Here is a 26,454-nt window from a genome sequence, read left to right on the forward strand (position 1 = left end):
GAATTACCACGCGTCGAATTACCACGCGTCGAATTACCACGCGTTGAATTACCAGTCGCTGAATTACTATGCGTGGACTTACCACGCATCGAATTACCACGCGTGGAATTACTACGCGTAGAATTACCACGCGTGGAATTACTACGCGTAGAATTACCACGCGTGGAATTACTACGCACCGAGTTACCACGCGTCGAATTACTACGTGTCGAATTACCACGCGTTGAATTACCACGCGTCGAATTACCACGCGTCGCATTACCACGCGTTGAATTACCAGTCACTGAATTACTATGCGTGGACTTACCACGCATCGAATTACCACGCGTGGAATTACTACGCACCGAGTTACCACGCGTCGAATTACTACGTGTCGAATTACCACGCGTTGAATTACCAGTCGCTGAATTACTATGCGTGGTCTTACCACGCATCGAATTACCACGCGTGGAATTACTACGCGTAGAATTACCACGCACCGAGTTACCGCGCACCGAATTACCACGCGTCGAATTACCATGCATCGACTTATTGATCCGAGTTTTTTCCTAATAATTCAAAAACGAAGCTTCAAACTTCATTTTTGCAAAGGGAAATCTTATTCAAAATCACGTCAGCTACCCACCATTTCAGGGACCTACACCAGTCCCTGTATAATTCTTTTTCACCACAGTATTTGATGGTCAATTTAATTTAATTTAATTTAAATTTAAAATAGAAAGAATTGAAAGTTCATCATCTAATAATTAAATCAAGAAATATTCAGCACTAGTTAGGATAAAATAAATATGAACATTCATTATAATTTACAAATGTAACAACAGCAGACTTTGCAAAATGAAATATATAGAAAAAGAGTAATTACCCGAATTAAAAATAGCAACAGTTAATTTTTCCACGACGAACAAAAATTAAATAAATATTATTTATAAAACGACCCATCTCAAGCGTTAGTATCATTACATATTCACGCGAATAAACCAAAGAAAGATATATATTTGAAAACATTTCCAACGCGATCATGGAGTTCGCGGAGGTGGCAGAGTGACCGGGGTGACAACCACAGCGCGAGTACTATACTCGTAGCCGGGTGGTATAGTAACGACCGAGATTAACGTCACAAAGAACAGTACACCAGTAATAATAATCATCATCCTAGAAATCTCCTTACTTTTCTGTTCGATTAGCCATTCCAGAACTCTCTCCTCGTTCTTAAGATTACCTACAAAAGGCACACACGCATATCAGGATCTGCTCAGTTTTGCTCGATGAGCACCGAGATTCGTTCGGCGCGAAGGAAGGAGAAAGGGGTTTTTATTTCAGGGTTCCTTTAGTTGTTCTTCGTTTTCTCCTAAATTTTGGGGTTCTTTTGGTATTATTATAAATTAATAAGTGAGATAAGTGAGATATCATATGTACATATGTAACATTATGATGGTGGATGCTTAATCGTTTGAGTATCAAGGGTAGATCTATGGACACCTATCCCTAGGTTAATAAATTCTTAGAACAGGGAAACTATAGATTTATGGAGGGATTATAGAATTTGGGGGCAATAGAATTTTGGATCATTAGAATTCTGGGATTTTTAGCTCTTAGGACATTGGAATTTTGGAGCTGTAGAATTTGTGGACATTGAAAGAGGAATTAAGGATTTTATGATGTTGGAATTTTTAAAGTTTGTAATTTTTATGCATTATAATTTCAGAACAATAAAATTTTTGTATTGACTCAAAAATTATTTTTGGGCAATAAAACTTGAAACTATAAAACTTCATACCTTTAAAATGATAAAATGTTAAGAATTCCAAACCTTGATATTTGTGATCTTCATACTACAACTCCCTCATACGCAACCTACCCTCAACACTCAAACGATTAATATTCGAAAATTTTCCAAATGAGAATCCCCTAAATAAACAAATACTATAACTAAATAATACAATTAAATAATCGAAATCATAATGATCAGCTAATGAAGTACCTTCATAAAATTGAAAAGAGATCAAATCCCCTTTGTATTCAAATGAAATCCAAAAATGTTCCTCAAATCCTCAACTAAAGAACTTTTTTCAAAATTAGGAGAAAAATGAGGATACCGAAAGGAATATAAAGCATTTTTGAAAGGTCTTTGCACGTTCAAAGACGATTTGTAATGAAAATATGAAAAGGATCGCGGGTATCGAGAACAAGCCAAGGATGAAGCAGCGTCGAGACTTACCGTCATACATGATGGGCACTCCAGTCTCGTAATATACGAGCGCCGGAAATGAAAATACACCGATTTCAGCGGCCAATTTCGCGTCGTTCGATTTAACGAACTGTATACCGTGTTTGTCGGTGTCGTCGTCTATTGTTTCTAGTTCTTCCAGGATTTCCGGGCACGATTCGCATTTATCGTCGTCTGTTGAGAGAAAATATTTAACCCTCTGAGAGAACGCTTCTGTTCCATCACTATTTTCTTTCCTTTTTATTTAATATGATTTTTAAGCAAATTTTTGTGATTCTGCACTTAGGAATTTTTCTATTTTCAAGTTTTATGATTTTATAAGTTGGAAATTTTTGAGCTTTCAAATTTTTGAATTTGCAAATTTTTATCTCCTCATATTTCCAACTCCTTAAATTTCTACATTTCTAGTATTTCAAATTTCCAAATTTTCACATCCCTAAATTCCTATATTCCCCAAATTTTCACGACTTTAAATTTCTATATTCCTCAAATTTTCAAACCCTCAAATTTCTACATTTCTAGTATTTCAAATTTCCAAATTTTCACATCCCTAAATTCCTATATTCCCCAAATTTTCACGACTTTAAATTTCTATATTCCACAAATTTTCACACCCCTAAATTTCTATATTTTCCAAATTTTCACATCCCTAAATTTCTATATTCTCGAAATTTTCACGCCCCTAAATTTTTATATTTCCCAAATTTTCACATCCCTAAATTTCCATATTCCCCAAATTTCCAAATCTCCAAATTTTCAAGTTCTAAAATTTCAAATGTCCCAACCTCCAAATTTCTGAATTCACGAGTTATCAAAATCTTAAATTTCTATATTTTCAAATTGTCAAATTTCTCAAATTAGAATTCCCCTTATCCCCTATATCCCTAGATCGCTATAAACACCCTAATAAAAACATCCCCAATAAGAATAACAATTCCCTAATAAAAGTGTAGAAGGAAGCCATGCTCTCCAATGTAAGCACTTACTAATTTTTAATAAAAATACTTAATATTAAAACTTGCAATCCTAAATAGTATGAGTGAAAATAATATAGAATAATAATAAATAGTATATAATAATAATAATAATAATAGAATAATAATACAGTGTACTTACAAAAGAATACAGCAAGATGCTCGACATCATTAATCAGCACTTGCAGAGTCTTCCTATCTACATTCTCGATAACGTCCGGTGTTTGAGTACGCAGCTCCAGGATCCATTCCAAAATGGCTTCCTCGTGCATCATATCGCCGTTGTAGACTTGACGGAACTTGTGTCTGTAGAATGCCAATGCTGGTAAACCAGGCAGATCGTATTCTTTCTCGATTCCTTCGTCGGAAATTTTCACGAAGTCGATGTCTTTCTCTTCGCATTCGTCGTCGATGTTTTCGAGTTCTTGAAGGATCTTTTGGCTTTTCTTGTCTCCTTCCTTGTCTGCGGTTAGGTGAATGATCTCTCGTTAATTTTTCTTGTAGACAACGAGTTAATTATGATTGTTTATAAAGTTACTTAAAATTATTGTGAAACATTGTTATAATAATTAAGTCAATTATATCTGACAATTATTATAAACATCATGATAAATTATAATTTTAATCATTATCATAGCTATTGCTGCTTTCACAGCTATTGTTTACCACAGTTGTTGTTATAACTATCACAAAATAAAGAATAATTTTTTAAGAGTCGTTCAGTGTTAGAATAATTTTTTTACAATGTTTATAATTTTCAAAAATATTCAAACTGAAAATGCTTACAGAAGAACACAACAATATAGTCATTTTCTTCAAGAATGTTCTCCAACATCTTCGCATTCACTTCCTCGATCTTCCCAGGAATCTCAAGGGTGTTCTCATCGGTGATCCAAGAAAGCACCTCGTCCTCATCCTCGATGTCCCCTTTGAAAATCAACGGTTCCTTGTTCCTGAAGAAGGCCAGTGTAGGGAACGTCTTGATTCCTTGTTTCTTCGCAAAGGCAGTGTCCTCTGTGGTCACGAAGATGATTCCTGTCTCGTCTAGTTCATCATCAATGTTCTCGAGTTCTTGTAGGACGTTGTCGCACTCGTCTCCGTCGTCGCAATCTCCACCTTATTGAACAGAGTCGTAGAACTGTATTATGTGACTGTAGTCTTGTTATATTGTTAATTTGGAAATTTAGGGTGGGATGTTTGGGAATTTGGGGATTTAGGGATTTGGGGATTTGGGGATTTGGGGATTTGGGGATTTGGGGATTTGGGGATTTGGGGATTTGGGATTTGAGGATTTGGAGATTTGGGATTTGGGGATTTGGGGAATTAGGAATTGGGGAATTAGACATTGGGAAATTTAGGAATTGGGAAATTTGGAATTGGGAAATTTGGAATTGGGGAAATTGGAATTGGGGAAATTGGGAATTGGGGACAGTGGGAATTGGGGAAATTGGGAATTGGGAAATTTGGAATTGGGAAATTTGGAATTGGGGAAATTGGGAATTGGGGAAATTTGGAATTGGGGAAATTGGGTATTGGGGAAAGTGGGAATTGGGAAATTTGGAGTTGGGGAAATTGGGAATTGGGGAAATTGGGAATTGGGGAAAGTGGGAATTGGGAAATTTGGAATTGGGGAAATTTGGAATTGAGGAAATTAGGAATTGGGGAAAGTGGGAATTGGGGAATTAGGAATTGGGAAATTTGGAATTGGGAAATTTGGAATTGGGAAATTTGGAATTGGAAAATTGGGAATTGGGGAAAGTGGGAATTGGAAAATTAGAAATTGTGAAACCACCTATTAGGAAATTAGGAACTGGAAAATTAGAAATTGTGAAACCACCTATTAGGAAATTAGGAACTGAAAATTTAGTAACTTCGAGGCCCAGGAATTAGTAATTTAGTAACCTTCACACATCACTAAAATGACTCTATCAAACAAAATATGACACCCATAACTCACTAAAGAATGCAACGACGTATTCGTGCTCCTCGATAAGATCGGTCAAAATTTCATCAGTGACCTCTTCAATGGTGGCAGTGTTCTTCTGTTCGATGAGCCATTCAAGAACCTCGTCCTCGTTCAACAGATCCCCTTCGTATATAGCCGGAATCTTGTTCTCGAAATAGACCAAAGTGGGCAGATGATCGATACCGTACTCCTTCGCCTCTGCATCGTTGTCCATTCGTATGATGACGATACCTTCCTTCTCCAACTCGTCATCGATGTTCTCTAACTCGTTCAGGATGCGTATGTCCTGCTTGTCATCCTTGTCGTCTACGAAAAGGAATCAATTCGTGTCTCGTTTTCGCTCAAGATCGACCAACAGCACCTACCTAACCGGTAATAGTGGAAGAATGTTAAAAGGAGGTAGAAAGACGAATCGATCGCTTACAAAACAGGACTGCCAAGTATGGTGACGTTTCTATCAGCTTCTCCATCATCTCGTCTGTCACTTCCGGTATCTCTGTGTGCTTCTTCTGATGCAGGAGCCAACCCAGCAGCTGATCCTCGTTCATCAGATCGCCTGAAATGATATTTAATTTTAATATTCTTTGTTATTTTTGTATGTGTTCATGTGTGACTTGAGGATATGTGATATCAACTGCATATAACCTTGATTGAATATGACTGAGGTTAGGTTAGGTTACGTTATGTTATTGTCTTTGTACATTCTCATGTGTGACATATGGATATGTTGATACCAACTGCGTATGACCTTGATTGAATATGACTAAGGTTAGGTTATGTTATGTTATTGTCTTTGTACATTCTCATGTGTGACATATGGATATGTTGATACCAATTGTATATGACCTTGATTGAATATGACTAAGGTTAGGTTAGGTTATTGTCTTTGTATGCTTTCATATGTGACATATGGATGTATTGATACCAACTACATATGACCTTGATTGAATATGACTGAGGTTAGGTTAGGTTACGTTATGTTATTGTCTTTGTACATTCTCATGTGTGACATATGGATATGTTGATACCAACTGCATATGACCATGATTGAATATGACTGAAGTTAGGTTACGTTAGGTAATTGTCTTTGTATATTCTCATGTGTGACATATGGATATGTTGATACCAATTGTATATGACCTTGATTGAATATGACTAAGGTTAGGTTAAGTTATTGTCTTTGTATGCTTTCATATGTGACATATGGATGTATTGATACCAACTACATATGACCTTGATGGAATATGACTGAGGTTACGTTAGGTTAGGTTATTGTTTTTGTACGTTTTCATATAGTTTGGCATAACTGAGGTTATCCAACAAAAAAATAATTTTGGTATGTGAAGTATACCTTCGTAAACATGTGGTATCCTTCTCTCGAAGAGTACCAGTGTCGGTAATTGCTCGATGCCATACTCCTTCGCCTCATCAAGGTCATGGATCTTCACGAATGCTATGTTGTGCTGATCACAGTCGTCGTCGATGTTCTCCAGTTCGCCGAGGACCTTCTGACTCTTCTTCTGATCCTTGTCGTCTGTCAAATGATAAACATAATTAATTATTTAACGTAATGGTAATGTTAAACAATTTCAAGTTGTTGAATACATTGGAGTTTATCATATGAACGTCTCTAGATAAATCGTCCATTTTATTTCAGCTTCTAGAGTGATTCTCAAACCTATGTTTAAACACGCACTTAAAAATTGAACAACTGTATGGAACATAAATTTAATATTTATTTTAGTATGGACACTAAATTTTAAACTTGAAGTTTAATGTCAATGAATGAATTTTAATTCCAAAGTGCATGTTTAATATAATTTAGATTGTAAGCTTAATATACTCCATAATGTAAATTCAAACTTAAAAAATTCCACAGCATAAAATTTGTAGGTTCTAGTATGTCAGTGTAATAGCTTCCAGAACTCGACAAATCTTACACTGTAAATTCAACAAATTCCAAAATGTAAATTCAACAAGTTCCAGAACACATGTTTAACAAATCACTCCAGACATAAAACCACCTAAATATAAAATCCGATATAAACATAATAAACGATGTGAACTTATGTATGCTTATTCCTACGAATGAATAAGAATTCATACGATATTCTCCGATGAACAAAAATGAAAATTGAAGTAATAAATAAATTAATCACTGACAAAAGAGGACAGCTACATGTGGCATCTTCTCAATGATCATATCTAGCACTTCGTCGGTGATGTCCTCTATATGATCGCTCTTCTGTTGCATTTCCAACCACTTCAGAACCTTGTCTTCGTCTTCCAGATTCCCCTCGTACAACGTTGGTATTCCATTCTCGAAGTACAACATGGTGGGTAACTTCTCGATGCCGTACTCCTTCGCTTCCTCCGGGTTGTCGATCTTCACGAAGGTCACTCCCATTTGATCGCACTCGTCGTCGATGTTCTCCAGTTCGTTGAGAATCTTCTGGGACTTCCGATCGTTGTTGTCGTCTGACAATTCACAATTATTTATTAATAGTTACAATAGTTACTTGATAATTTTGTAGAAAACTTATTAGAAGCTGTGTTGAGGTACTGTGGTTTGGAGTTGTGAGGATCTTGGGAGAGCTGGGACTTGGGATTCTAGGGATTTGGAGTAATAGGAATTTGGACCTATGAGGATTTTGGGAAAGCTTATATAAAATCTTACAAAACAGCACGGCAAGGGTCTTCCCATCCTTAATCAATTTATCCAACATTTCGTCGGTGATGTCCTCGATTTCGTCCTTCTCCAACTGCGACAGCAGCCATTCCAGAATTTCCTCCTCGTTTTCAAGGTCACCTGCGCAAAGACACTCTCGTTGTACAATTATTTCTGATCATTCCTCATCATCTTTTTTCCCCTACTCGACCCACCTACCCACCATCGTAAACATTAGGTATTTGCTTTTCGAAATAAACGATCGCAGGCACAGAATCGATTCCGAAATCCTTGGCCGCCTTCTCGTCGTCGATTTTAACGAACTGTATTCCGTGCCTGTCGCAGTCGTCGTCGATTTTCTCCAGCTCGGTCAGCGCCTGCATCGAATCCTCGTCACCGTGGTCGTCTGGAGCATTCGTAGATAAATAGTAAATGAATCACGGGATGGTTAGTGGATAGGTTAGTGGAATACCCACAGAAAAGAACGACCAGGTTATCGATGTTTCCGATGAGGGTCTGCAAGGTTTTCGCGGTGACGTCCTCGATCACGTCTTCTTCGTCTCCTGTGCTTTTGTTCGCTACTAGCCATTCTAGGACGTCCTCTTCTCTGTTTAGTTCATCTGTGATGTATAATTTTAGTGATATATTTAAGTGACGATGGATATTATGTTCAAAGTACAACTTATTATAAAGTAACTTAATATTGACTGATCTAATAGTGCTACAATTCATAATACCTAGCCTAACAATACCTAATATAATCAAAATCTAGTCTAACAATACTTAATCTAATTGTAACAAGCCTGACAATACATAACTTAATAATATTTATCTAATAGAGCCTAACGAAATGGCAGTTACCCTAATAACATCAAACTTGATGTCACTTATCTTAATAGTACGTAACATAAAAATATTGATTCTAATAGTGCCTAACCTAACAACACTAGTCCTAATAGCACCTAACCTCATAATACTTCTCCTAATAGTACTTAACCTAATGATACTTGTCTTAATAGTACCTAACCTCATAATATTTGTCTTAATAGTACCTAACCTCATAATACTTGTCCTAATAGTATCTAACCTCATGATACTTGTCTTAATAGTACCTAACCTCATAATACTCCTTCTAATAGAACCTAACCTCATGATACTTGTCGTAATAGTACCTAACCTCATGATACTTGTCCTAATAGTACCTAACATCATGATACTTGTCTTAATAGTACCTAACCTCATAATACTCCTTCTAATAAAACCTAACCTCATGATACTTGTCCTAATAGTCCCTAACCTCATGATACTTGTCTGAATAGTACCTAACCTCATAACACTTATCCTAATAGTACCTAACTTCATGATATTTGCCCTAATAGCACCTAACCTCATGATATTTGCCCTAATAGTACCTAACCTCATGATACTTGTCCTAATAGTACCTAACCTCATAATACTTATCTTAATAGTACCTAACCTCATAATACTCCTTCTAATAGTACCTAACCTCATGATACTTGTCGTAATAGTACCTAACCTCATGATACTTGTCCTAATAGTACCTAACATCATGATACTTGTCTTAATAGTACCTAACCTCATAATATTCCTTCTAATAGAACCTAACCTCATGATACTTGTCCTAATAGTACCTAACCTCATGATACTTGTCTGAATAGTACCTAACCTCATAACACTTATCCTAATAGTACCTAACTTCGTGATATTTGCCCTAATAGCACCTAACCTCATGATATTTGCCCTAATAGTACCCAACCTTATGATACTTGTCCTAATAGTACCTAACCTCATAATACTTATCTTAATAGTACCTAACCTCATAATACTTGTCCTAATAGTACCTAACCTCATGATATTTGCCCTAATAGTACCTAACCTCATGATACTTGTCCTAATAGTATCTAACCTCATGATATTTGCCCTAATAGTACCTAACCTCATAATACTTGTCTTAATAGTACCTAACCTCTAAATACATAACATAATAACCTATAACCAAATAAAACTTAACATCTATTTAAAATATATCAAATCCACTAATATTATCAACCTAATCTAACCTAACCTAACTACACAAACTTAATAAAAACTAACCTACAAACAAATACCATGTTAAAAATAACTATCATATGAATATCAAATCAGCAGATTAACTAAATAATTTTCATCTCAACAACCAGAAAGACTTACGCTCATAAATTATAGGAATCTGGTGCCTATAGTAGACCAGAACCGGAAGTGGGCCTAGATTATACTCATCGGCAAGCTCCTCGTCCGCGATTTTCACGAAGCCGATACCTAGTTGGTCGGCTTCGTCGTCGATGTTCTCCAATTCCTGAAGGGCCTTCAGACACTTTTTGCAGTCAGGCTTGTCTGTCCCATTTGAAATAAAAAGCAGCGTTATCGGGACGTCGGAGTTTTACGTTAATACCGGAAAGTCTAATAGGGCTAGGGACAAAATAGGGTTAAAGGCTTCATTCGGTCATAAAAACAAATCTATCTAAAATTTTTTTTTAAATCAAGATAAAATATTTCACAAATTGTTTTCATCAAATCTCAAAAATTTTACTGACTCTTGTACTAATGTTGAGAGCATGTAGAATAATTTTTAATTTGAACAATTTTTAACTTGAATAATTTTTAATTTATGTCGAATATTTTTTTGAATATCAAGAGGAAGGATATATCAGATTAGTATGCAAAATTTCTCTCTTTGTCAGTCATGATGCACATTCATTCTATTCTAAGGGGCGACAGGGGTGTACACAATAATGCATATTCTAACATCTACATAATAATTGTTTCCCAATGCACAAGCATTCGTCGCGTGATTTTTCAATGTGAAGAGACATCGATTCATTGTTCCATTGTTATTAATTAGACTCTTCTCGTTTCATCCATTTTTCCCCTCCGGATCCCGAATTCCTCTATTACCGTAGGCGAAAATAGAATAGTGCTGCAAGCAATGCAACTCGAACGTCAACGTGAAACAGGCAGTAAGTAATTAATTATCGATTCGGTTACGTAAGTGTATCGGTGGGTTAAAGTACGTATATGGAAAATACAGTCATCGATGCATGGATCGGTTTGATACTTTGATGAACCATGACGTAAGACTTTAATTATATTATTCACTTTTACTGTAAAAATGTGAAACATTTTACATTATAGGCAATTTATACAATCTTTATTTAATTAATACTTTATTTATTCAAACTTGAATAATTGTAAATTTTGTACTGAGTGCAAAAAACAATGTGAATGGTCCTCAAAGAGTTAAGAAATAAAATTTAAATTTGTGCTCGAAGTGCAATAAATTTGGAGACAATTAAATATTTAAGGGTGGTTTTATTTCGTTCGAGTCGAAATTATTGAAAAAATCAATGCATCGTATGAAGTATAGGTGTAAAAGCATAGGAAACGAAAGCTGTACAGCATTTTAGAACATTGATTTCATTGAAGTGTGTACTTACTAGAACCGGCACCAGCACACCGTTGAGTGTCCGGACCTATTCATACCAACACACACAAGAACGTTTCACATATATGTATTATGTACAAGTATGTTTGTACGTGATCGAATCGCAAAATGGAAACGATAGTTTCTATATTATATGTGCGTATATTGTTCCATGATTGTGGAACGTGAACAATGTTTTTTAACCGAGTCATTTTGCGATACGTTAATCGTTCCACAACAGAGACAACGACAAATTTTCGCAGACAATGGAAACGAGACAAGAGGATCGACAGGACTCGGTGAGAGGATGGCGAGACGTTCACGACGCTCTTTGCACGAAGAACAATTTTTTAGTACACGTTTCGAATATATGGTAGGTATAAGATTTTGATAATTGAAAAATTGGGTAATTGGGAAAATAGGTACTTGGGTAAAATAGAAAATTTAAAATTGAAAAATTGAAGAATTGAAAAATTGAAGAATTGAAAAATGGAAGAATTGAAAAATTGAGGAATTGAGGAATTGAAGAATTGAAGAATTGAAGAATTGAGGAATTGAAGAATTGAGAGATTGAAAGATTGAAAAATTGAAAAATTGAGAAATTGAAAGATTGAAAAATTAAGAGATTGAAAAATTGAGAGATTGAAAAATTGAGAGATTGAAAAATTGAGAGATTGAAAAATTGAGAGATTGAAAAATTGAGAGATTGAAAGATTGAGAAATTGAAAGATTGAGAAATTGAAAGATTGAGGAATTGAAAGATTGAGAAATTGAAAGATCGAGAAATTGAAAGATCGAGAAATTGAAAGATCGAAAAATTGAAAAATTGAAAAATTGAAAAATTGAAAAATTGAAAAATGGAAAAATTGAAAAATTGAAAAATTGAAAAATTGAAAAATTGAAAGATAGAAAAACTGAAAAATTGAAAAATTAAAAAACTGAAAAATTGAAAAATTGAAAAATTGAAAAATTGAAAAACTGAAAAATTGAAAAATTGAAAAATTGAAAAATTGAAGAACTGAAAAATTGAAAAGTTATTAAGAAATTGGGAAAAAGTTAAACTTGGGAGAAGTAGATAAATAGCTTCTCCAATAATTATTTATATAGAAAGTAAATAATTGAAAAAATTGTTCTTCGCAATGAAAGTTAAACAGAGCGTTAAAAGGCGGTAATGCGATACGTCGATGACATTCGATAACGTCGTGAAATATTCACAAAATCCACTGAAACCAACTTCAATATCTCGATTGAGTCCGTATCGTTAATATCAGTGAAAATAAAACCAAAGAAACCGCTTGAAACTAATGAAACTGTGTTAATGCAACCGAGTCTCATAGCTTCTTTGCTGTGAAAGCTTTGTTAATCTTTTATGTACAATGTGAGACGTATTAGTTGAGGCAACAAAATAATAAGAAAAATATTGTGTGCTATGTACACGAATCCGTACATGATGATTCAACGTACTCGGTCCTATATATACATGATAAATAATTCGTTCAAAATTTTACCGCCATTGGACAAATCACCGATACCTCAAAATTTATTATTTTTTAAAATTCATATCGGATGAAATTACGAGTGTTTTTTAACTAAAAATATATCGATATTTTATCGTACATCAACGTGTCAATTTTGTCCCTTTTTATCCATTCAACGTTTTCCTTTTTGGTGTTATATTCTCTTTTATAATCTTCCGGATGAAAGTGAATCTGGCTCGGGGTAATAGAGAGATATGATTCTGATTAAAAATTGCACCGGTTTGGGAGGGTGTAAGAACTCACAGAAAAGGACAGCAACGAACTCCGTATCCTCGACAATTTTTTCCAGGATCTTCGAGTTCACTTCTTCGATACGATCCGGAAGATCCATCGCTTCTAGACTCGTCAAGAAGTCCAGGACATTTTCCTCGTCCATCAGGTCTCCTGAAATATGCAGAAAATAGTGACAAATACTTTATGAACTTTGTATACAATCTTTCTTAACATTAAGATTTAACATTTACTAACATTAACATTTCTTAACATTAAATCATCACTAACTCCATCATATGTATGTCTAATGACATAAATATATATTTTAATTAAAAATGAGATCACGATGTATGAACAGTAATAAAGTTAAACTAATAAATTAAATTAAATAAGTGTAAGTAGTGAATTAAGTTGAATAACAATTTTTAGACGAAATTACATAAATTAAACCAAATTTATAAAACAAAAAATTAATAATGCAGAATGTTTGGAAAGTGTGACAGCACCCCATGTTGTCCAACTTTCTTCCCCAATTAAAAACAGTATATTTAAAAGTTATCATATTTTTAATATCGTGAAGATCGTGCACGTGCATAGTGCGTGTTATCAAATGGTTCGATGCAGTTAATAATATATCTCTAATTGCGACTTCCTGTCGTTTCTGTTTACCACCCCGTCCAGACGAAAATAAACTTTGTTGCGGTACAGTTGCATCGGTACAATTGAAATAGATGCAATCTGTCGTTACATCATCGAACGAGAATCAGTGGAAATCGTTCCGGTTGGAAGCTAATTGCTAAGCTTTCTACCCCGATTTTGTAATTCGTTATGCACTTCAGTGAGAGATATTTCGTCCGTCGACTTAATAAATCCACAGAATCCGGTTGGCAAACGCAAGCAAAGCCTGATCACAATGTAACACGATTGATGATCACACCTGTACCTCGGTTCACTTCCGCGTTCGATGTCCAATTTCTGATCTTCTTTCGCGAACGATATGTAATCGATGAGATTAGTTAACTCGGTTTAAATTTATTCATTTTTATTAATTATATAGTTATTGATGAATTAATTGTATTTGGTAAATGAGTTTGTGAAGATGAAGTTGTAGAGTTTTTGTATGTTTGAAATTTTGGAAAATTTGAGGTTAATAAATTGGGAGCGGAGGCTCTTCTGAAATATCAAATTTCGGAATGTACGTTTGCCAAATTTTCAGTTTTCTATCCGTAAATTTTCAAGTCTTCGTATTTCAAAATCCTAAATTACTAACAAAAGTTTTTTGGGGGGAATTTGATTTAATTTGTGTGAATTTGGAAATTTGGGAAGTGAAGTAGGGAATTTGGGATTTTGAGAAATTCACAAATTTACAATATTCCAAATTTAATAGTTTACTTCCTAAGTTCCCCAAATTCCCAAATTCCTAAATTCTCAAATTCCCCAAATTCCAAATTTTCAAATTTCCAACCCTTCAAAATTTAATTTTGCAAATTGCCAAATTTTCAAATTTCCAACTCTCAAAATTTGGGTACTGAAAATTGCCAAATTCCCCAAATACCAAATTCTCCAATTCCCAAATTTCCAAATTCCCAAATTTCTAAATTCCCAAACTTCCCAACTCCCAAATTCCCAAATTCCCAAATTCCCAAATTTCCACCTCTCAAAATTTGGGTACTGAAAATTGCCAAATTCCCAAATTCCCAAATTTCTAAATTCCCAAATTCCCAAACTTTCCAACTCCCAAATTCTCAAATTCTCAAATTCCCAAAATCCAATTTACCAAATTCCCTAATTTAACTCCTAAATTCCCCCATTCCAAATCCCAAATTCCCAAAATCCATCACCCAAATAATCCCTCAAACCCTCCCCAATAATCCCAACTGTCCAAAATCTCCTCCAACAATCTCAGCTCTCCCCAAATAATTCCCCAAAATATCCCAAACATTTCCCCGTACCATAAGCCTCGAATCGAGTCATCAAACGATCGAGCCGCGTCGCGACGCGACAGTATCATATTGTAGCAAAACGATTCCGTCCCAAGCGAGTCGACGCGTCTCGATCTAAATGTAGAGAGGCAGCGGCTCAATGAAACCGTAAGATACGCTGCATCGCTTTCGTTACGTAACAACTGCATTCCTTGTACCCAATTAATTTCTCTTACACCACGTTTCTCTTGGACCACGTGCCGCTGGTCGAAAGGGAAATCGTCCGCCACGCGAAGCGGGTGTACATTCTTCTTTCCCTAATGAACGAGGGTGGATATGTCGAACAAAAGTCGAGCACACGACGGTTCCTGTTTTACAGGCTAACCTCACGAAATACCAACGGCTGGGACGATTGCCAGATCGCGAAGGTGGTCAGACACTGTTCTCGACTCTACTGAAATTTGCTTTCATGCCGATTAACGAGATGCCTTTGTGAGGGTCGTTTTATCGTCATTCAGGTGAGATGGTTCTTTAGAGGATTTACAAATTTGTTCTTTTATAAATTTAATGCGATGTAACATTTTGTTTGTTTAAGGTTTTGATTTGTTTTTTGATGTATAAGGATTAGAATCTGCCAACTTGTCAGACGTGTTGTGTTGATAAAGTAGATTTTAGTATTTATATTAAAAGAAAAGAAGAGACTTATTGATTTATTTATATGATTCGTTGGAAATGTAGTTTCTATTTTATCAACTGCTTTCACTGATCTAATAATGAGGAATTTTATAAATTTTGAGACTATGATGTTTGTGTGAGCTGTTAAGTATTTTGTTAATTTAAATATTTTAATATTTAGACAATTTTGTATGTAAATTCTCTGTACAGATAGTTTGGGTACTTTAAATATTTGAGTACTATGAATATTTGACTAGCATAGACCTTTGAATGCACTGAATAATCGAAGATATTAAATAAGTGGGTTTTCGAGCATTTGAATTTCGCGCCAAAGGTGAGAGCGTTCGAATTTGCGCGCCGAATAGCGTAGCACTCTTTCCGCGTTAAAAATTAGAATACTCCGTCACTTCAGTGCCTTAAAGTGTTTAAATTATCCTACATATTCCATCTAATTCGAGTAAACAAAACCTAAATCCAAACTTTCTTAATAACCAAATATCCAACTACCCAATATTCAAATTTCCGCGCCAAATTGTCGAAATTTAATTTGAGTCCACCAGAATACTAATTAAACGATGAGTAATCCCTAAAATTGAGTCTGACAAAGTACATTTCCTCGAAATTAGTCGATATTCGTCTTAAAAGAAGAAATAAAACGTGAAGAACGAAGGTAAAAAGAACATGGCTGACCATACAAAGATAATTCTACTGAAACCTAGAAAAATTAGTAAACGAGGAAAATTCGAGAATACCAACGATTGTTTCGTGGATTCTGGGTCAAGTACTATAGCTCGGTGAGTCTCGAACCTTGTTTCTCATACCTGGCAAGGTTACCGAGATCGCGGCCGGATTCCAATAAAAGTTTGGCGAACTTTCAGCCATTAGGAATCATTACTATTCGCTTTTGTTCGTCATGCGAATGAACACGCGTTGTTGACTGACGGAAAAATCATCGGCTTTTTCCGAACGGCGTTATATTTACCTTCGTATATGATCGGTTCTTTCTCACGGAAATACGTGAGGGCTGGGAAGGTTCTGATGCCATATTGCTTGGCCAGTCGTTTGTCGTTGATCTTCACGAAGTCGACACCGAAATGATCCGTGTCGTCGTCGATCTTCTCCAGTTCGGCCAATACTTTGTCGCATGTTATACAACTTCTCGCATCTGTAAAATTATTTCATTTTATTATTTTAAATATTTATGGTAGATTTTATGTATCGTGAGATTTTATGTAACTCTGCTTAGAATTTAATACAATACGACTCCTTTTCACTCAGTTATTATTTCATTATTAGAGAATTATTGTAAGAATTTTTATAATAAAATTATGTTAAAATTATGTTCGAAGACTGACATAAAATTTATTTTCTTTGGTGTTGCATTTTACATGAAAATAATTATGATATTTCTAAATTAGTGGTGGAAGTTGATTCTGCTTTATATTATACTGAATATTTATATTTATTTGTGACAATTTTCTAATAAATTTAAAATGTGTGAAAACTGATAATATTTAACAAGAATAGGTTAGGTTATGTCAGATGAGGTTATGTTACTCTATGTAACATAACTACTGCAAACATATAAGTAATTATCTGTACAGTTCCATAAGAAGGATTTGAACAAAGTAGTGACAAAGTAGTTTTGAGGTTAGACGAGAGGTTAAGTTAGGTTAGGTTAATTTGAGGTAGGTAGATAGAATAGTACAAGGTAACGATAGGTTAGGTATAATTTTGTTAATGTACATTTATAATGAAAACATAGAATTATTATCCCAACAAAAATTTCATTAATAAAGTTGTAAAAATTTACAAAGTTAAGTAGAATTAGACTGATGTTGGGTTAAGTTAGGTTATCCAGAAAACTTCATTAATATAATACTATAATGATGACGTCTGAAATAATTGTGACAGCATCTAGAATTTTATAAGAAACAATTGAAAGTTGATAAGAACGTTTGACAAGACAGATAACAGGTTAAGTTAGGTACTCTGAAAGATTTATTAAAATTTATTACAAAACAGTAACTCATAAAATTTCACAAGGAAACTAAATCTATTAGAAACATAACATCTATTAGAAACGATTTATACTCAAGATGATTGAGACAAGAAACCGAATAAATTTCAGTATTATTTGCTCGAAAAGCAGAAAATTCGACAAGAAGTCGAGACAAAACGTTTGGCAAGAAGTTATAACCGAGGTTAACGATTTCCCAGCGATGGTGGGGTCCTTCATGTCGGCCTTGCGTCACGTTACAAGGAAAGCTAATCCTTCGCGGACGAGTTTTACGCTTATCGTCGGTGGCTTGGCAGTTTCGAGCGTTCTTGGCCAGCTCGGTTGGTTCCGCTCGCTATTGCAGCTGCGCGGGTGTTGGGTTACAATCATTGGATATGGGCAGCAAGGTGTTTCTCTGCCGTTTCTCCATCGATACCCGTCCATTTTCCCTCGTCACAAGCAACCATCGGTCACGATAGAACAGGAGGAAATACACGCGCTTTTTCGAGCGTACGAAAACGAACAAACAGGTGGACGTCGCCATTTTTGGTCGCCACTTCCTCAGAATAGCGTCACAAAGACTGACTCACGCTCTTTCTCTTTCGCTGCGGTTGCTTCGTTCGGATACTTGATTCGATTCTATTTTTGCGAACCTACCGGTGCTGCTCTCTTTTTTGCTTCTTTTTTTCTTTTACTTTCGAGCAAAATTATTATTGTTTACGGGTCTGCCCTCGTTGTTGGCCACTCTTTATTATTACCTTGACTCCGCGTCGCTTATTTTCGTTGTCGTACATTTTACTACGCGTATATTTTGTATTCCTTCGTAACGCACGGTTCAACACTTGGTTTCACACCCTCGCACCAAGTCTGGCAGAGTGTACCGCCCGCGGGCAGCGAAAGGGCAGGAGGCGCAGAAACGAGTTGTTGAAAAACGTGTGCCAGTTAAATTGGATCAACTCCACACGCTGCTTTAATGGTGGAAAGCGGGGAGAAATTCTGCACGAGGATTTTCTTCTTACTTGCATTCAGTTTAATTACTTATTTCTATTAGGATATTTTTCAATTTTATCTGTAGCTGTTTATGTGAACTCATGTACTAGTTTACCTAGTATAATCACACTAACTTTATAATTTATATTTATTTATAGTTGTTGTAATTTATAATTATGGCAAGTTGTGAATTTAATTGTAAGCTTATTATTGTTACACTCATTTTTATTAATAATCTGTTATTAATATGCATGAGAATTTATATTAACAGTTAGTATAATTTCATCCATTTCTCATGTAAGGCTGTAATCACTGTTTGATATATCACAAGTCAATGTTGGGGTCACTCGAATGACCTTCAAGCTATAAATTTAAAATAAAATGAGGATGTTCAAAATGATGAACAGGTTTTTGATTTAAATACAAGTATATTAGAAAACTTTTTTTTATGAACCTTTCTTAGACATGTATTTACATATTTGTATTTATATTTACATTTATGTATATACTTTTATATATTTTCCGTATTGTATCTCTTTATTTTTTCATGTATATTTTTATTGTATTTTTCTATAATATTTTTCTATATATTTTTATGTACATTTCAATGTATATATCTATGTTTATATGCACATATATTTGTATATATATTTGTACATATATTACTATGTATATTTCTATGTACTTTTTTATGTATGTGTATTTGTATATAAATTTTCATTTACTCTCATATATACAAATTAAAATATTTATTCAGATAACTCCCACCTATAAAACACAAAGAGGAAAGTCGGTCACATAACCTAAAAAAAAAAGCATGATGTCCGATGGAATTTATTTTCTAAAAGAAAGAATTGGTTTATGGTGGACAGATTTTTGACCGAGATCTACCCGTTGAAGCAAAGAGACTCGCAAACAAATATAAATAGAACGACACAAAACAATTCTATTTTTATTTCCTATCGTGACCACCCACTTGTTCCACTCCTAAACGGATCGTCGGATCGGGAACGAGAGAAATAAGCGATACGGTAAATCTCGATTTCACGTTCAGCCTATCGATCATCGTAGTCGTTCATGAATCATTCTGTTTCTACCCTTTGAAATTCGACGATTAATTTCGTTCGACTGACTTCGGTAATTGGAACCTTCGTCTGTTGTAATGCCAAGCAGTTTTCGGTTCTTCTCGAGATTCGAAAACTGAACCATTCATCATTCAAATTTAACATCAAGGAAGTAACTAAACAAACAGAATTGTACAGCAATACATTATTAAATGTAGTGAAGAGAAGCTGTTTATTGGAGCAGATATATATTTGAAACTTTATGAAGGTAAATTTAATGAACTTAAGATGCTGTACATACAGTGCACTTTTTATATTGTCATTTTTATACGGTCATTGCTACTGAGAGATTTTATATTACCACGTGTTACATTGCCACTATTACAGTATTTTTTGATAATTACTAGCTAAGATTTAAAGAAAAGTTATTATACTAATTTGCATTTTTAGTGCTCGATGAGATAAATATCCTAAGCTATACAAACAACCCTTCTAAACAATCTTAAAAATATATCTAAATATATCTAACTATTTCCAAAAATAAAAGAACTTCTCTACTCTGCTACAAATCTGAACTAGAAGATTTGAATCTCTCACAAAATTCGAATCAAGCAACTCTTCCTTCTGAACCAATTTACACCCCTTCGATAACGAGCCTCTCAATGAACATACATCTCGTCCATCAACTTGAAATCCATCAGTCAACAGTTCGATCGACAACTTCACCAACCTTTCCAACAGAAGCATGTCAATTTAGCTAACCAGGCCGAGAAAACATCGCCTCGACATCAGTGACCAAGAATATCCATTACCGTTGCTTGTGGTATCTTAGCTGGATATCATCGATATAATAGGTGAATCAACCTTTCTTCGAGATTTCAAGGTGGCTGAATCGAGGCACTTGGAACGTTAGAGCAACGTAAGAGCAACGCAGAGAACGCTGTGTGCGCGCGGGCAGAGAAGACAGACCGCGAGAGGAACAGAGACGAAGAGATCGAACGACGGCCAGTGCCTAGTTTACGAGCCACTAAAAATACGAGAACCAACGGCCTCGCTGGTTTCATGTACAGTCGGGTGCATGGTAGGCCTGACTAGGGAAAATGGCGACGTTGAGGGAAGAGATCGTTTGTTTTTGGTGGAGAGGTTGGGGATTTATGAAGTTCTGTGGTTGGGTATTTGGGGATTGGAGGATTTGGAGGATTTGGGGGATGTTTAGGGATTTGGAGATTTGAGGATTTGGGAGTTGGGGAGTTGGGGATTTGAGAAATTGGAGAATTGGTAGTTGGGGAGTTCGTAAGTTGGGAAGTTGGGGATTCGGGAAGTTTGAGAGTTGGGGAGTTGAAGAGTTGGTGATTTGGAGATTTAGTTGGGAAGTTGGGAAGTTGGGGAGTTGGGAAGATGGGAAGTTGGGGAGTTAGGAAGGTGGGAAGTTGGGAAGTTGGGAAGGTGGGAAGTTGGGGAGTTGGGTAGTTGGAGATTGGGGAGTTCGGAAGTTGGGGATTTGGGAAGTTGGAGAGTTGGAGAGTTGGGGAGTTGAAGAGTTGGTGATTTGGAGATTTAGGAGTTGGGAAGGTGGGAAGCTCGGGAGTTGGGAAGGTGGGAAGTTGGGAAGTTGGGAAGGTGGGAAGTTGGGGAGTTGGGGAGCTGGGAAGTTGGAGATTGGGGAGTTGGGAAGGTGGGAAGTTGGGGAGTTGGAAAGTTGGAGATTGGGGAGTTGGGAAGGTGGGAAATTGGGGAGTTGGGAAGTTGGTAAGGTAGGAAGTAGGGGAGTTGGGAAGATGGGAAGTTGGGAAATCGAGAAGTTGGAAATTTGGGGCTTTAAAGATTTAGAAGATTTTAGAAAACGTCTGAAGACTATGTAGTACTTTCTTGCGGATAAACTTGATTGCAAATTTCAAGGTAATTTTTTATCATTTATCAAACTTCTGAAGAATATGTAGTACTTTCGTGTGGGTAAACTTGATTGCAAATTTCAAGCTGATCTTTTATTATTTGTCTAACTACTAAAGAATAAATTCATCTTATTATGTCATCATTACTTGACATCAACATATCACATCAGTGTTTAATTTCTTATCTATTAATGATTGTAAACTCACTATTTATGTTTCATTTTCGTTTTGTCTAAATTTCACAAATAAATATGTGGTACAGTAAACTTATTTGGCATAGTAAACTTGTGGTATAGTATAGTATATAAAGTTTATGAAACAAGTTTAATTAATTTTTAGAAAGTTACCTATAAAATATTGACACTAACACTAACATTCAAATACCAAAGTTAGTATTTGTTTGATACAAGAGATATTAAATAATATATTTGTTTTAAGCACAATTTAGGTTTTAGTGTTCTACCAACACAAATATAGTAAACGTATATATCTTGCTAACTATAGTATAGCCTAACCTAAAGCAACCTAGACCTCAGTATTCTACCATCCACTTGGTTTTCTACCAATATAAATATAGCAACGGAGTTGATCGTACTAACTCTAGTGTAATGTAACGCAGTCTTTAGTATTCCACAAACCACTTAGTCAATCATTTGTAAGAGTAGAGTAATTAGATCTTTCTTGCTATTACTAAGGTATGATCTCAGTTTATATTATACTCCTTTCGAATTGGAGGATTAAATGTGTGAGCTCTACCATTTCAAGCTTTGGGTACTCAAGTTTTCGAATTTCAAATTTCCAAATGTTTGAATGGCTCAAATTATTGAATTCTTATATTCTCAAACTGCTAAGCTCTCAAATTCTCAATTTTCCAAATTCCTAAATTGAATTCCCAAATTGACAAATTTCTACATCTCCAAATCTCTAAAACTCCAAATTCTTGCAATTTAATTTCCAAACCCCAAAATTCTGAAATATCCAAATTTCCAAATGTACAAATCTCTAAAGCCCCCAATCTCCCCAAGTCCCCAACTTCCCACCTTCCCAACTCCCTAACTCCCCAATCTCCAACTTCCCAACTCTCCAACTCCTCAACTTCCCAACTCCCCAACTCCCCAACTCTCCAACTCCCAAATCTCCAAATATCCAATTCTTTAAACCCCCAAATCACCAAATCTTCAAACCCCCAAATGTCTAAGTTTCCAAAATCTCCTAAATCTCTAAAGCCCCGAATCTCCAACTCCCCAATTTCCCACCTTCTCAACTCCCCAACTCCCTAATCTCTAACTCCCCAACTCCCAAACTCCAAATCTCCAAGTTTGCAAATCCCCAAATGTCCAATTCTCTAAACCCCCAAACCACCAAATCTTCAAATTTCCAAACATCCAATTCTCCAAACCCCAAATAATAAATAATCGCCTTGAAATTTTCAATCAAGTTTACCCACAAGAAAGTACTACACATCCATTTAGTTTTTTGAGAAAGAAGATAAATCTTGAAGGGGTGAAAAGAAATTAATAAAGTTCCAAAGCAAGATAATATGCAGACACCCTTAATGATTCTTCTTCGCTGTAGGTCGGAGGTATCTGGAGTCGATGGTTTTATTTATACCGGAAGAAGCATTCGAGGCATATCTTCAGGGTCCAAACCCGAGTTTCTAAAGATAGCCTAACTCAATCGGCCGTATTTCTTCCCTCTAGACGCGTGGGTTACGATTGTGTCTGTATTGGTGGGCTGTAAAGTTCAAATCAACGATGTGGGACAACGCGTGGGTGCCCGAAACTAACTCTAAAAATTATGTACACACTATAAAATTCCTTAAATGAATTTATCTTGGCACGTGCGACAATTTACCTCTTTTATTTTTACTCTTTAAAAATCTTTTACTCTTCTACCTTTCAAGAATCTTCGCTTTTAAACTAATTTTATAGAAATTTTAAGATAAAAACCGTGAAGTAGTCATCAAATTTTATTTTATAAAAATGTTATAAATATTAGAGAATTATTGACGTTTTGGGTTGAAGTTTGAAGGTTTACTCTAATTTTAGGTTATGGTCATTTTTATGTAGGGGTAAAATATTAATAAATGCAAGCTTGGTCAGAAAATTGGAAAAGTAATTCCTGTCGAGGTGAATTTTTAGGTTATGTTTAATTTCATTTGGACATTTTGTATTAAAACTAAATGCAAGTTTGGAGGTTAGGTAGAATAGAAAACTCAACATATAATTATTCACATGGTTTTATTTTTAAGTTATAGTCAATTTGGCTCCCTTTAAACTAAATGCAATTTTGGAAATTAAGTAAAATAGAAAACTAAAAATATTTTTGCCATGGTACATTTTTATGTCAATTTGATTCAATTAAATGTAAGTTTGTAGGTTAGATAAGGTAGAAAGTTGAAAATATATTTTCCATGTTGCATGTCTAAATTATTTATATTTCTTCTCAAATAAAACATCACTAAAGTTTAAAAATGAGATACAGTACAAAAAACATGATTATTCTTATTCAAATGAAGTCCATTTATAGGTTTTGTTCTCTTAACAAAAATATTGAATTCAGCCTTGAACATTAAATCAAATAAAAAATAAAAAAAATCTCTACAAATAACTCCTCTATATTTGGCATATTCACTTTCAGTACCGAGTTAAAATAACTCTATAATACAGTAATACGAAGGTTAATGGTCAAGGTTAAAATTACAGCATCGAATTAAAATAACCAATAGAATGTTTTCCTAGAAATCAAATAACCGTCACAAAAATAATCGTATATAGATCGATTTGTTATAACTCAAAATAAAATCCATCGTGTCGATAAGATTAGATCGGCCAATAATAAACTGCTATGTTTACAATATTCTTCGCGTTCTTCCCAGTCTCGAATTTATCGATCGATCTTATTAAAACCCGTGGTTGACCCTCTTAAACCCATCTTCGATAATGCTTCACGTCTCAAAGGATTATGATCGAGGTATAATTCTGGGATGAAAAAGAGTGGATGTATTTTTAAACGCGAAGCTGTACTAAGAAAACAACGAGAATTTTTTCAACAGCTTTTAAAGTTGAGGGAGAAAAGTCCATAGAAATCGTTTTACTTCTGTATAAACAATCTATAACACTCTCGTGTGTTGAGTTATGCGAATCGTTGGCAGATGATCAATATGCCTTATCACTGAATTGGCAATTTTCTTTCTATGATTTTCGTGGGCAGTAATTAAATTAAATTCAGGTCTTCAAGGTTTCAGGAAAAATAGTTCTCAACCTGTTTAATTTTACTTTACAACTTTTTTAACTTTTGCAACTTTTACTTTACAAATTTTATTTTTGAGGAATTTTTTTTTTGAGACACAAAGTGTATTTTTGAATAATTTTTTATGGAGACATAAAGTGTGTTTTTGAATAATTTTTTATGGAGACATAAAGTGTATTTTTGAACAATTTTTTTCAAGGAAAATACTGCACTTTTGAGTAATTTTTTTTGAAGAAATGAATTATGTTTTTCAATAATTCTGCTTAAGGAAATATACTGCCCTTTTGAACAATTCTGTTTGAAGAAACAAATTATACTTCTGAATAGTTCAAACATACAATATTTTTAAACAGCCCTGTTAGGAAAATGTTTTGTAACAAAACCCTGAAAAATTAAATAAACTTATTTTTACAAAGTCACAACCTATAAAAACAATATCTTATTCCTACCAAAAATTGAAACCACTAATATGAGCCTACATAGTGTCACAAGTTCAATGGATTAAATAATTGATTTCCTAAATTTAACTCAGTGTTATCCAAATCCTTGAAGTACAATAGCAATAAATCTACACCAGAAAACAAACACGTTGCGACGCCTCAACAATGGCGTTTTTATGTACCGTTAGAAGTTTAGGTCGAAAATGTGCTACAATGTTCAAGCGAAGTATAATTTTAGCAATTGGCTAGATTTACCGAAAGATGCACTCCGTTTGCTCCTTTGTGGCAGACATCGTTCTTGAACAGAATATCAACCTTGAAACGGATTAATAAAAAAAAAGATGCAGAGGAAACGTGTTTTTGGTAACAGTAGAGTGTTTCCAGTGTTCGGACGATTTTAGTTGTTTAATAAAAGTGAAACCCGAGACGACAATTTAGCTGTTGGTTATACAAGCCGAGGTGGTTTATTAGTAGAACGAAATTTGTGAGCTGACGTTACGAGTTTCGACTTCCATATTTCAAACGAATAAGTTCAGGGGTGAAATGTTCTGAAGATCAAGAGATAATTGTCTTGTTTCTGTTATTTGACAGAAATGGTCGGGAGATGTGAAACAGGGGTTCTTCTTAATTGATGGGCCGGAGGTTCGTCTTTCATGGTGCGTCGACTGTGGAAATGTCTGCTTTAGTCTTATAGTTTGGGTCGTTAAGTGTTCATAACTGGCTTTGTTGTTAGGAGGAATTTTTATGAGGCATGTCTTGGATTAAATTAAGTGTATCAAGTTTTGTATTGTAGACATTGTAGAATGGATGTTGCAAAATCTGAGGAATTTTAATTTTTAAGAAGAAGGTAGTTTTTGGAGAAGGTAGGGTTCAATGGTGGTTTTAATGAGTGGTGGTTGGAATTTTTAGTTTTAAGGGTTAGGGATAATTTCTGTGCTGTCAATTTTCACTATTTAAATTGCTACAATTTTCACTGTTTAAAGTGTTAGAATTTCCACCATTCAAATTGCTGCAATTTTCAAAAATTTAATATTTACAATGTTTTCAAAATTCATAAATTGCTTTGAATATTCAATTTTAATATTTATGATGAAATTTCTAAAATTTGTAAATTTGCATATTCTTAAATTACAAATTATTTAAATTTTCA

At 34.8% G+C, this 26,454-nt stretch overlaps 1 protein-coding gene across 7 annotated transcripts in view; it reads right to left on the bottom strand.

Annotated features, from left to right (window-relative positions):
* Positions 1 to 26,454, bottom strand: part of hlk (hulk) — a 58,848-nt gene that overhangs the window by 24,236 nt on the left and 8,158 nt on the right. For 3 of the 7 annotated variants that reach the window (XM_012284561.2, XM_076533547.1, XM_076533546.1), the window contains exons 2-15: positions 16,650 to 16,832; positions 13,101 to 13,241; positions 11,333 to 11,368; positions 10,050 to 10,232; positions 8,315 to 8,458; positions 8,062 to 8,244; positions 7,848 to 7,979; positions 7,334 to 7,648; positions 6,522 to 6,704; positions 5,595 to 5,726; positions 5,162 to 5,476; positions 3,991 to 4,320; positions 3,347 to 3,667; positions 2,222 to 2,404 (exon numbers count right to left, since the gene is read on the bottom strand). In XM_012284561.2, the coding sequence (XP_012139951.1) occupies positions 2,222 to 2,404; positions 3,347 to 3,667; positions 3,991 to 4,320; positions 5,162 to 5,476; positions 5,595 to 5,726; positions 6,522 to 6,704; positions 7,334 to 7,648; positions 7,848 to 7,979; positions 8,062 to 8,244; positions 8,315 to 8,458; positions 10,050 to 10,232; positions 11,333 to 11,368; positions 13,101 to 13,241; positions 16,650 to 16,832 (2,781 nt within the window). Of the gene's footprint in view, positions 1 to 1,171; positions 1,223 to 2,221; positions 2,405 to 3,346; positions 3,668 to 3,990; positions 4,321 to 5,161; positions 5,477 to 5,594; positions 5,727 to 6,521; positions 6,705 to 7,333; positions 7,649 to 7,847; positions 7,980 to 8,061; positions 8,245 to 8,314; positions 8,459 to 10,049; positions 10,233 to 11,332; positions 11,369 to 13,100; positions 13,242 to 16,649; positions 16,833 to 26,454 lie in introns of all 7 variants that reach the window. The other 4 variants (XM_076533550.1, XM_076533549.1, XM_076533545.1 and 1 more) reach the window with 2 other exon arrangements.

Source organism: Megachile rotundata, chromosome 7, assembly GCF_050947335.1.
Source record: "Megachile rotundata isolate GNS110a chromosome 7, iyMegRotu1, whole genome shotgun sequence".
NCBI classification, from domain to species: Eukaryota; Metazoa; Arthropoda; class Insecta; order Hymenoptera; family Megachilidae; genus Megachile; species Megachile rotundata.